A 12845-nucleotide genomic window follows, 5' to 3' on the forward strand; every position below is an offset into this window, starting at 1 on the left:
AGGCCGGGCGCGCTCCGCCGCGGGGCCGGGGCCGGCGGGCAGCGGCCGCGCATGCTGCTCGGCGCCCCGCGTCGGTAGAGGGGCCGGAGCGGCGCGGGTGGGGACTCCGCGCCCTCCGGGGCCGGACCGGGACCCACCGCCGCCGCCGCCTGCGCTGTCGTCCGCCGCCCGCTCCGGCTCCCGCGCCGGCTCCCGCTCGGGCTCCGCGCTCTGCAGCGGCGCGGGGAGGGAGCGCTAGGAGCGAGCCAGGGAGGGAGGAGGAACCGAGGGAGGAGGGAGCGAGCGAGCGGCGGGAGCCGGGCGGGGGAGGAGAAGGCGCGGCCGCAAAACCTGGTGGTGGTGGTTGGGGGGTGACTCGTCTCCTTTCAGCGGAGGGGGCGGAGAGCGAGGGGCGCCCCAGCCGCTGCCCTGCACGTTTAGGGTAGCGAAACAGGCAGGGGGGCGCAGGCGAGGGGCGCACCAGCCAGGCGCTCCAGCTCTGCACACGGCCGCGCCCCTCCGGGTTCGGGGCTCCGGGCGAGTCCCGGGCCAGCCAGGTCTCTGGGAGTCCAGCGTGGGAGTCCGGCGTGTGGTCCTCCCTGGGTGTATGCGCGCACACCGTTGTGTGTGATTTTGTGTGGCCACATGCGTGTGCATGTGAGCGCGCGAGTGTGTTTACACGTGTTAACTGGGCTGTGGACGAACACACGGACGAGGACGGACAGGGCTCCCCACCCGAACAGGGTTGTTTGGAGGGCGGCATAGGAGGCCGACCGGGAGCCCCCGTCCTGGCCCTGTCCCCTCCTCTCGGAAAGTCAGTGACCCTGGAGGATCCACATCCTGGCGCGGGAGGGCGAGTCAGTCAGAATGGGAAGCTCCAGGGGACGGCGAGGAAGCCGCGCTGGCCCGGCCGCTCTACCCAGGAGCGGGGTCTCACGTACCTCCTCATGGCCAGGGTCCCCGCCCAGCCTGGCTTCCTGCCCAGCAGAGGGCGGCAGGCCTCTCTGACCCGCTCCGTCCGGAGGCCCTGCACCCAGCGGCCAGCAGAGGGCAGCGCAGAGCCTCCGTCTGGGCTTGGCTGTTCCCTCCTCGCGGAACGGTCCCAGGGATCCTCGGCTGGGGCCACAACTTCAGATGGGCCCAAGGAATGGGACCTCTCCTCGGAGATCCAGATCCTCCTTGAAACTCAGATACAGAAACTAGGCCAGCAGGGATGTCTTGGCAAAGCCTGCAGAGTAGGTTACCACTCTCAGGACCTCACCTTTTTTCCCTGTACTACCCTCTCCATCTCCTTGAAGTCAGACGCCCTTTAACCCCCAACCAGTTTTATTAGAATAAGCATCAATGCTGACACCACCCGGCACAGGCATCCCTTTTCCACTGCTGGGAACAACCCATTAGTACATGAATAATCCTAATAGCTTGAGTCCACAGGGGCAGCTGAGGCTGGGGGAGGGGATCTAGCCTAAAGCCTCTCCGATTCTGGGGCAGACCCTGGAATCCCACTTCCAGTGACACCCCCTGCCCGACATCATTGCAGAGATGCCTGGCTGCCACGGAGGGACCTCTCCCCACCCCCAACAGCACCTTGTTTCTTCGCTGTTCTGCCTCACGCACAGCCCAAAGACTTGCACAGACCTTCTGTTCCAGCTGCACCATTTCCGGGTACTTCTCAGTCTCTTGGCACACCGTTGCTCTGGACAGTCCTGTCTGGAGCACTTTCTCCTGTCTCCCATCCTCATCCTAGGCCTAGCTAGAGCCCCCTCCTAGCAGGTGTCCATGATATGCTCAACTGTGAACTGTATGTTCACCCTCCAGCAGCTCTGGGGGAGGCACTATTGTTCCCCTGTGACAGAGGGAGGAAAACCCAGGCCCAGAGAGGTTCCAGGCTCTGCCCATGGTCACACAGCCAGCAAGGCACACACAGACAGCAAGGCACGGAAAGGGAATTGGATTCGCCTTCTGGGGCTGAGTGGACCAGCAGGGGGCAGGCTCGGCAGAAGGACTTACAGGTGGGAGGGGAAGCGGGCAGGGAAGCACAGGAGTCCCCCTCCCTCTCAGGGCCCAGCGCAGGCGGCTCCCCGGTCCCTCAACTCCGCGCTGCCTGGACCCCTCTCCAGACTCCCCAGCCCCCCCCCCACCCCGGCTGTTTGTGAGCTACCCGTGCGCTCCCGCCCTCCCGCGCCGCCTCCTCCCACCAGCCCGACAGGAATAGACGCTCGCTGGCTCCTGCGTAAAGGCTCCGCCAGGCACCCGGCGGGCGCGCAGTCCCGCTGGGGGGCGGGGGCGGGGGCGAGGGCTATTCCTGGTGCGGTGACTGACGCACGCAAGGCGCGGCCACCACATCTCTCCGCCCCCGACTCACCTGCTCCCTGCCTCAGTGATCTCGCCGGAGAAATGGGGGAGAGACCAGTCCTTCCAACCCCCAAGTCCCAGGTGCTACCGGAGGAAGCTGGCGTCCTGGGTTGGAGTATTCTGGGGTCCTGGGTTGGGGTATTCTGGCGCCCTCAATGATCCCTCCGCCCCTCGGAGGCAGCAGGGATGACCACAGAGCTGTGTCTGGGAGGAAGGGCCCCTTGGCCTCGGTTCTCCACTGTCAATGGCATCCAAGCCATTACCCCTTCCCTTTGTCTCCAAAAGACGTGACCCCTCCCAGCTCTCCCTGTTTTATTCCAATGGAAACGATGGGGAGCTTTGGGGGAACAACCTGGAGGAGAGGGCTTTTTGAGGGTCTAGCTTGGGTCTGGTGAGAGTATGGGCCCCTTGTCACCTAGAGACTCCAGGAAAAGGGGGTCTGTCACTGGGTCCCCACCAGTCACCTCTGCATGAGCTGTGGAAGAGGAATCTCTCCTCTCCTGTCTGGTGGGGTGGTTCCCAGCAGAGTCCTCTCAGGGGTCCCAGGGCCATGGAGAATATGACACAGCGGAATGGCCCAGTCCAAGTCTTCTCTGGCACAGCCAGGGGATCATGTCCAGGAGCTACAGCTGAAGAATATTCCCCTGCACCCCAGGCCGCTGGACCACTCCTGCCATGCCTTTTCCCTGATTTCTACCTGTGCTTTAAAACCTAACCAAGACCCATCTCTTCTATTCCTGCCTCCTCTCCCCAGACTGAAATGACCTTAGAGGCAGGGCCCCAGTCTTTTCCCTGTATCCTTACACTAGGAGCTCCCAAGAGCAGGTTTGAGACTGCGTGTCTCATAGGTGGGCACACAGCAGACCCTGGCTGCAGGCTGAGAACTCAGCAAGTCCCAATAAAGCAGGAGCCGGTGGCTGGAAGAAGCCAGACTGACTGCTCACTGCAAAGCGGAGAAGCCGGAATGGGTTTGCCGGATTTGCCGGAGAATAAGGCCCTCCAACACGTATTCAGCCCTTACTATAAGCCAGACTCAGCCACACTTCACATCTTCGTCTCTCTGCAAGATTGGCATTGCTGTCCCTACTGTACAAATGAGAAGACCGAGGTTCTGGGAGGGCTGGTGACTTGCTCAAGTTCACTCTGTGCATGAGTTACAGCTGGGTTTTGAAGCTCTGTGTGTATCTGATGTTAGTCCTGCTCTCCTCTCACAAAGAGGCTGAGAAGGCAGGCGGCAGAGGTGGGGTGAGGACCAAGGGTCCCCCAGGCACATAAAGGAGAGGGTGGCACACACAGGCCTGCCTACATGCCTGCTCTATGCTGGTCCTATCCACTGGCATCCCAGCAGCTTGCAGGGTTTTACGATGATGATTATTTCTGAAGGCACTTGAAATTAATGACGGCTCTAAAATGGCTGGGACAGCAGAGTCATTGCTGAGGCCTCTAATTAGCAAGAAAAACAGAGACCAGGAGCCTGGGTGGCGAGTGGGGGCTGGGCAGCTGGCATTGGGCATGGAGCAGGGCTGGGGGAGTGAGGTGGAACCAACATCCAGCTGGTGGGCCCTGTGGAGCTGGGTGCTCAGGTGGACCTCGCGTTCTACTTTATGCCACAAGTTAACTTGTTAACTTGCTGTATGACCTTGAGGGGATCACAGCCCCTCCCTGGGCCAAAGTTTCCCCAGCTATGCAATGAGGGGTTGCCCTAGGGGGTCTCTAAGTTCAGGGCTCCTTGGATGACCCTAAGCCCCTAAAAGGCTGAAGCCCAGAAGCTGGGGGCCATGTAGCCTCCAGAAGCCACCACAGAGACCCACAGCCCTCCATGCCGGGGTTGCTGGTGCCGCTGTGTAATGAAGTACTAGGCTAGAGTGAAGTGGGTTGAGAAGTGGCAGAAAATCCATAGGTCAGACCCTGTGCTGGTGCACTGTGGAGGCCAGCCAGGGATGGAAACACCTGAAGGGTCAGTCCCTTCTTGGAGGTGGTCCTGGAGATGTGGCCAGGTATAGAGCCTTCCTGTCCCCTCCTGACCCCCTCCTCGAGAGTCAGAGGGGACTTAAGGACACCAGCTTCCCATGTAAGCATGTCACAAAGGGTCAGGCCTGGGTATCTTAAAGGAAAGTCCCTCATACACTGCTGCCCAAGTCTGAATCCTCCACATCCTGCATGGGGCATCCAACATGGGGAAGGCACAGGGGCTCACCTGGAGGGGTCCTCTTCCCACAGTGGCTGGCCCAAGTTGGTGTGGAGATATGCAGGTTCCCAAGGAGCATCCATGGTGGGTGTAGGCTGAGGCCAAGACTCAAGGGCAAGGGTGTGGGAGGCCCACCCCCTTAACTGGGGCATCCTCTTCCCTGGCATTTACTTCATGCTTGTCTTGTCATCGACACCTTTCTCAGCCCCTAAAACCCTCTCCCCTTCCAATTCAAGTCCCTGTGTGTCCCCCTCCTTCCAAAAACCTGCTCTGAGAACCTCACCTTCCCCTCAGGTGGGGCTATGTGTCCCTGGGCACCTTCTTGAGTCTCAGTTTCCTCCTCTGTGAGATAATGTCAGTTTCATGGGGTGGTGTGAGGGTCTCATGACTTAATGTGTGGCTGGTATCTACCTGATGCCGATGTAGTAGGAGCCTGATAAACACAGGTATTTTTAGGTGATCATACTGACTGTCATGGTCACTGGCTGCTTCCCGACCCCTCCTCTGTAAAGTCAGGACTGTATCCTAAGGTCCCTTTCAGCATTCTGACTCGGAGACATCTGGACCACATCTCTGTCCCCTGAGAATCAGGAACACCCTGAGGGCATGGATTGATCTTGCCGCCTCCAGTTTCCACAGCCAGCCCAGAGCCCTGATTCCAGAGGATCTGATGTCTGTAAATTACACCTGACTGAAGTCTCTTCATCAGGAAGGCCCAGTAGGATTCCCCTAGAGAGGAGGGCCAGGGCATGGGGGCAGGGATACTCTTGAATCCACACTTCTTACTCCCTCTCACCTTGGGGCTTTGGCCACCCATGCCTCCGTGGAAATGTTTCAGCACCAGTAACATGTCACTTGTCTAGAAGGAACGTAGTCAGCAGCCTCCCCTACTGGGAATCTCACCGGGAATCAGCGGAGGCCCAAAGGCTCTTGGACGACTCATGACAGAAGCCCTGGCAGGGAAATGAGGTCTGGGCCTGGCCCCCACTCAGTGTTTCCACAGCCCTTCTGCACTTAAGTTTATTAACTTAAGCCCTTCTGCACGGGGTGGCCTGGCTGCTGTGTCTACAGTGGCTGAGAAGCAAGAAATTGGTCTGGGGCCAGTCAGTGAAGTGTCCCTCAGCACTACCTGCTGAAGTCCCTCCAGGAAAACCCCCAGTGTTCCTGACCTTGAGTTAGGATGCAGTTAGCTGTTCTTAAGAAGTCAAGGAAGTGCGCACTCCATTAAAAAAAGTAAATTAGGAGCAAAAAAAAAAAAAAAAAAAAAAAATAGAAAATGTAAAGAGATCACTCCCTGGCTCCACGGGAACTCGGGTTCTGTGCTTGGCAGAGAGGTTCCTTCTGAGAGCCTGGCTCGGCTGTCCCTATGGATCATGTCAGGGGGAATTTGAGCTAATGTGTGCAAACAGGCAGCGCTATTAGCAATCCATTCATTAAGCGCTTGCCTTAAGTTCTGTTGTGCAGGAGACTTGTTTATTAACTTAAGTTGGAGCCTGTTATTAAGTCAAAGACAGCATAGTGGCTCGAAAGGTGCCCAGTGTCAGAGCAGGCAGTCTTAGGTTCCAGTTCTGACTCTGTCTCTGACTCCTGTGTGACCCTAGGCAAGTCACTTTACCTCTCTGAGTCTCAGTTGGCCAGTGATAGGCAGCCCCTAAGCCCACTCCCAGTGGTCCCTGCCCTACTTGTGTAATCCCCTCCCCTTGAGTGTGGGCTGGATCAATGGACCCACTTTTAATGAATAGAATACAGCAGAAGTGACGCAATGTCACTTGTGAGATTAGATTACGAAACGACTGTGGTTTCCATCTTAGGTACCTTTTCTTGATCACTTACTTTTTGCCGTGAGGAGGGCCAGTTGCCATGTTATGAGAAGCCCACATGGAAAGGCACTGATGTCTCTAGTCAACCCCCCATGAGGCCCTGGGGCCTTCCAATAGCCACTCGAGTAAGCTTGGAAACAGCTCCTCTTTGAGTTGAGCGTTGAGACGACTGGAGCTCCGGCTGATGTCTAGATGGGAGCCTTGTGAGAGACCCTCAGCTAGAGGGACCCAGCTAAGCCTCACCTGGATTCCCAACTTACTGAAACTGGGAGGTAATAAATATTTGCTGTTTTAAGCTAAGTTTTGGAGTGATTTGTTATGCAGCAATAGATAACTAAACCCATGCTCTATCTGTAAAATGGGTATAATAACTCCTTTCTCCCAGTGTGACGGGGGCATTGAGATAAGGCAGGCGAAGTGTCTGCTCTCAAGGGGGGCAAGGAATGGCACGGCAACTTGGTGGTTATCCAGTAAAGGTGAAATGATGCACACCCTACGACCCAGCAATTCCCTAAAGTAGGAGCACAAGAAGGCAAGCAGAGGAGCGCTCATGGCGGGATTGTTTGTTATAGCGAAAAACAGGATGGGCCTAAGTGCCCATCATCAGGAAAAGGAATGTACAGAACGTGGTACATTCGCACAATGGAATACTATGCAGCAATGAAAACAGCTATGCTGGAGTTACTTGCATCAGCATAGGTGAGCTCATAAACACGATGTGGAGGAAAAAACATATGTACAAGGTATACCATTTATCTCAAGTTTAAAAACAAGCCCCAAACGCTATAAACTGAACATGGATACCTACAAATACAGGAAAAGTATTAAAACACGCAGGACAGTGATTAACACCAATTCCAGAGGACTGTCACCTCGAGGGAGAGAGAAGGGGAGGTGGCAGTCAGGCCTCTCCTGATCCCCACACTTCGAACCCCACACCATGAGCAGCACAGTGGTTCTAAGTGTGTTATCCACTCACTCAGCAACCCACTCAATCCTCTCAGCAATGCTATGGGCTCCCTTCTATTATTATCTCTTCTTATGGGAGAAAACTGAGGCACACAGAATCCAGGGAGATATTCCCGGGCTTTCCAGTCCAGTGGGAAGCCAGGGCCTGGTTCCTCACTCTGTCATTAACTTGGAGGAGTCCACATTATCTCCCTGGCCTCAGTTTATTCTTCCGTGGCTTGGGAGACACTCACTCCTTTCTCTTGATAGGTGTGGCTTGAGAGACTTGCAAAGTCTTGATTAATCAACCTGGAATATTTGCAGAGACCCTGTGAGCCAAGCCTGGTGCCAGCTACATGGCAGGGGAGACTAAAAACAAGGAAGTGTGGACAAGAGAAGGTGTAAATAAGACAATGCAATCCAACATAATTCAGTATGGTTTGTTTTCACATGGGCTCAATTCACAGACAGACAACAGGTGAGGTTAAGGATATTACTTGAACACCTCTGGCATGCTAGGCCACATACTAGGTGCTTTTACAAATTATCTCATATAAGCCTCAATCACACCCTGTAAAGTAGGGACTATTATTATCCTCATTTAGCAGTGAGGAAACAGGATCAGGGAGGGTGAGCAACTTCTCCAGGTCACACTGACAGCTGAGATTGCCAGGATGTGCCCTCCCTCCATTCTGACCTGTCCTCTGTTTGGTGTTGGGGACACAGATGGAGAGACCAGGCCTTGGTGCCCACTGGGGGATCTCAGCACAGACCAGGAGAGTCTGGAGGAGTCTGGAGGAGGTGGAGCAAACAGGAGAGGCTTCCTGGAGGAGGAGGGTGAAGGCAAATGCTTCAGTGGGCTCACTGATGGTAAGACAGGTGGAGGCATCCATCCATCTCCTAATTAATTAATTCATTAATTCATCAAATGCCAAACATTTGCCACGGTTTTCTCTGGGCTCCAAAGCCCATGGTCTGGCAGGCAAGACTCAACCTAGTGTGATCCAGGCTGAGGTGGGAGAAGTGGGGGTGAGGCTGCACACACACAGCAGACAGAACAGACATCCAGGAGGAAGCAATGGCTGAGCTGAAACCAAAGGGTGAGTTGGGGTCGTCAGGTACACTGAAGGTGGAGGCTGGTGCTCCAGGCAGAACAGCAGGTGCAAAGGCTGGGCCCTGGGATGGAGAGGAGGGACAGACAGCTAGCCCTGAGGAAGGCTGCTGTTGGCCAAGGAGGTACCAGCTCAGCTGAGAGCAGGGTGCAGAGCTGAGGTTGCCACCACCTCTGGCCCAGGTAGGGTGGCTGCCTGCCTTCTCCAGCTGATGGGTCCCCACGCCATCTCAGCCCTATTGGGCAGGCTGGGCCCCTCTCCAGAGAGATTAAGAGCAGGGGAGTCTGAACCATAACGATGCATGTAATTATGTGCAAAAACGAAGGAGGGTTCCTTAATAATTGATGGTGGGAGAGAGTAAATATCGGCAGAGGCACCCGGCTGCATCGCCCCGGCCCATCTGGCTGGGACCCAGGGCGGCTGCTTGGCCGCTAATATGCCTATAAATTATTGAAATTATAAAGAAGAAAGCAGGTGTCATGTCGCACCCATAAACAGCTTGCTAGCTAAGACTAACGAAGGGGCGGCCGGCCTCTTGGCACTGCATGGGCTCCCCCTACACCCTCCCTGATTACAGAAGGAGACAGATGAGGGGTGGGCGTGGTAGGAGGCTGAGAGCCTGGCTGGCCCCACACCCTGTCTCCCACCATCTTGACCCACTGTGGAGTCAGGTGGTGCTGGGAGAGAGAGGAGGCCCAGAGACACAGAGAGCCAGAAACGGGGCTGTGACTGTCCCAGCACTGTGGGTTCAAATAGCAGCTGGACAAACCTGCGACAGAGGATGTCAGAGGTCCTGCCAAGCCTGATAGGTTGAGGCCAGCTTGGATGCTGGGAAGTATTAGACACTGGGGTCGGACACTCAGGGTGCACATCCCAGGGAGGCCACCTGTTGGCGGAGTGGTCTCGGGCGAGTCACCTGCCCTCTCTGAGCCACTTTCCATTCATGCCACCTGGGGCTACTCATGCCTATCTTGGAGGTTGTGGAAAGGGTTCTAAAGCATATGCGTGTGACATTTCTTGTGGACAGTAGGCCCTCATGAATGGGGCGCTCCTCCACCTTCGCCTTCCACCCCCATCTCAGGGATTCCTAATTAGATCAGGCCTAATGAGGCTTCCCTCTGCCTGGCTGTTTATGCTCCATTAAGACCTGAGTCCAGGACAGCAGTGGGAGGGAGACAGCTGCAGAGGGGGAAGGTGTCCAGTTGCCAGGGCTTGGTTCATCCTAGGCTTCACCATGCACGGGGCACCCCCACCCTCAGGGAGTGGAGAAGGGAAACAGAGGCAGGCCTCCGGAGTCAGAGCTGCCAACAGCGGGAGGCCCCACGGTGTGGGGAGAGGGAGGAAGGAGGATAGATAGAGCAGCTGGGAAGGTTGGCATTTTGGCTCCTCTATGTGAAGAGCTTGGAAGCCCACTTTCCCTCAGGCCGGGGGTCTCTCTGAGATGTTCCCTTTCAGGCAGCCTAATTTGGATACTTAGGTGCCCATGGAGTGCTCAGCTCTGCCAAGGGGCATATGAAGGCAAGGAGGGCAGTCTGGGTATAGGGAAGGTGCCCTTCTCCCCAACCTGGCCCTAGGAAGCCCTTCAGAGCCCCCATAATCTGCTCCATACCTCACAGGGAGCAAGGCTGGGACTGCCACTTGGGTTTGGGCAGCAGACAGGCTCCTCTCCAGGTCCTGAAATCCCCCAGCAAGGCATTACTTCTGCAAGTGGTTCCCTTCTCCCAGAGGAAAAGAGGGAATCCCAAAATTCTTATCAAATATGCTTTGAGCCTCTTCTCCCAGGGGTCCTCTCTGTACCCCTTATCTCACTTGTGTAGCCTTGGTCTATCCCGCTGAGGCCTCTTTGCAGATGCACAGAGAGGTGCCTTAGCTGCCTGAGGCCATGCAGCGAGTCAGCAAGGAAGCTTGTGGAGCCTGGGCTTGGTGCCTCTCCCCACACCATTGGACTTAGCCCTGGGAGGAGACAAAGACTCACACTCAGCGCACTCTCTGACAGCTACTGTGGTGTGGTGGTGTGGCATTCCCAGGAGCTCTCTTCCTGCCCAAGAACTCCCTATGCCCTGGACACCTGCCTGTCTGTCACCCGCTTATCAGGGTGGGGGCAGCCGGGGCTGGCACTTACAGTATCAATCAGGGTGGCCTGGTCAGAAAGGGGATGGAGATGTTTTTCAGGTCCCCTGGATGGTGCTGGGAGCAGGACGGCTGTGTGGGCTGAACCAGGCAGGAGAGCAGGGCTGTCCACGGGGTCAGGGGAGACCCAGGGCCCTGGGGCAGGACTCAGGACAGAAGCAAACCTCAGGGTAGGGAGGTCCACAGTGGGAAGGGCCCTCTCCCCTCCCTGTCTAGGTCAGACCTTCATAAGGGCTGCTGGGACAACAGCAACAGTCCGGTTCCAGGGAGGGGCCAAGAGGCCCATGGGCCATCGGGGGTTGGATGGCGGAAGGGAAAGTTGGGAGCCTCAGACCTGCAGAGCTTCTGTAGGGGCTCTCCTGGCTCCTTGGCCTGCCACCCCCTTCCCTGCCATTCTTGGGCATGCCATCCCTTTGGTTATGGGCAAAGTGTCCGACAGACTCCCTCATCACATGGGGGGCATGGAGGTGGGGGTACTGAAGGTGGCCACCCCAGCACCATGGTTCAGGGCTTACCCCCCAGAGAGCAGCAGCCACAGCCCTGGCCCAGGGGCAGCAAATCCAAGGGAAAACTTCCTTCCCAAGAGTCTGGTGCTGCCTCCGGGGAGGACACTTCATTCCCACCACATCCTGCTCCAGCATGGGAAGGGGCAGGGGGTGACAGCTGTAAACAGGGAAATGGGGGTGGGGTGCAATGGCTCAAGGACTTCCTGAAATGTGGACCCTGCTGGGCAGAGCACTCGGTCAAGTCCCTCCCTGCTCTGCCCTCATTCCTGAATGTGGCACCTGCTCCAAAGAGTGGTGAGGACACGATGGGAGAATCCATCAGAGTCGCAGGGCAGGGCCCGGTACTCATGAGCCCTACAGGGGACAGCCCTTGTAACCATGAGTCCAGCTGGGGCAGCGGTGTCTGCTTTGCGAATGTATCTCCTCTGGGGGAGTTTAGGAAGGATACGTAGCTGTGTTGTGTTGTAGATCTCTGTGGTATGTGTTGTGCTAAAGGTGTGTATGGTGTCTCTGTTGTGTGTGTTGTGTTGTAGAGCTCTGTGGTATGTGTCATGTTAAACATGTGTGGGGTGTCTCTCATGTGTGTCAGGGTAGGTGTCCCGAGCAGAATTTTTCTTCAACTCCTTCATCAGTCCACAGACAAAAGACCCAAGCCCCTATTCAGGGCTTCCCAGCTGTGCTGGAGGAGCCATGGCTGTACCCGGGCTGCGCCCTCTCTCTCTATCCCTTCTCTGCCCAGGCCATCCTGGAAGCACAACCCCCTCAACATGGCTGCCCTGAGCCTGCAGGGGAGGTGGCCGAGGAGGGGTACCCTGGTTCCAGGGGTCCCCAGACAGGCTTGAGCATCTATCTGCTTCTTCTGAGCCCACCACCTGCCTGTGGTATTTCCATCACCTGGGAAATAAGGATGGCATTGGTGGAGGTGCTAGCGACACCAGGAGAGCAAGACAGAGCTCACGACGTGGACCTGGAATATGACAGGAAATGGGCCCTAGAGCAGAGCTAAGCCCAGGGGCAGGCTGAGCCCGGGCTGGCCTCTCACTGGCCACTTCGGAAGCTGAGGGACACAGCGCTGGCTGGCTCCCTCAATCCCTCCAGCAAACACAGACATGGCTGCTGTGCCCATTTTACAGATGAGAAAACTGGGGCTAAGAGGGGTGAGGTAAGTTGCACCAGTGGAGCCAGGACCAGCAACCAGGCCTGGCGCTGGGGATAAGCGGTTTAGGGTTGGATAAAGGGCCCCTGGGTGGGCTCTCCTCTGTGGGATAAACGATGTGGCTCAGGCCAGCAGCCCGAGGTGGAGAGATCTAGAAGGCCCCAGACGATAGGAGGGCTCCCCACACTCTCAAATCAAAACATGGGCGTTTACACTCAGACACAGTGTGTTCACACCACCTGCTGGGGCGTGAAAATCAGCCATAAATACCTGCACGGTGGTGGTGGCTCATCAGGAGTGGGGAGAAAGGCCTGGTGCGCTCTCAGGAAGTTCCCAGTGACTCACAGGCTGTGGACCCCTCTCTGCACTTCCACACACCCCTCCTCCCAAACATACACGCTCAGAACGGGCAGTGCAGGGAGCAGTACCCACCCATTCCCCACACCAGAGGCTGAGGGCATTGGGAGGAAGGCTGAGGGCCCCGGCCAGCCAGCTTGCAGGGACTCCACACATCACAGCCCAAGACGCTGGGGCAGAAGACCCCAGGGCACACATGGGGTGGGTGGGATAAGGTAGAGGCATGGTCCTGAGGCCTACTCCTTATCACTGCCCCTCTCCCAAGAGCTACCCAGGCCACTCAGCAGACCAGTG

The 12845-nt window shown here is 56.8% G+C and overlaps 1 protein-coding gene across 6 annotated transcripts in view; it reads right to left on the bottom strand.

Annotated features, from left to right (window-relative positions):
* The window catches only part of LINGO1 (leucine rich repeat and Ig domain containing 1), a 178375-nt gene that overhangs the window by 24660 nt on the left and 140870 nt on the right, over positions 1-12845 (bottom strand). The window contains exon 1 of one of the 6 annotated variants that reach the window (XM_023195970.1): positions 1618-1688. The exons of the other annotated variants lie outside the window; for them this stretch is intronic. Within the exon in view, the coding sequence (XP_023051738.1) occupies positions 1618-1638 (21 nt within the window). The 5' untranslated portion in view covers positions 1639-1688. Of the gene's footprint in view, positions 1-1617; positions 1689-12845 lie in introns of those variants that run through there. 6 annotated transcript variants of the gene reach the window in all.

This window comes from Piliocolobus tephrosceles, chromosome 6 (genome assembly GCF_002776525.5).
Source record: "Piliocolobus tephrosceles isolate RC106 chromosome 6, ASM277652v3, whole genome shotgun sequence".
NCBI classification, from domain to species: domain Eukaryota; kingdom Metazoa; phylum Chordata; class Mammalia; order Primates; family Cercopithecidae; genus Piliocolobus; species Piliocolobus tephrosceles.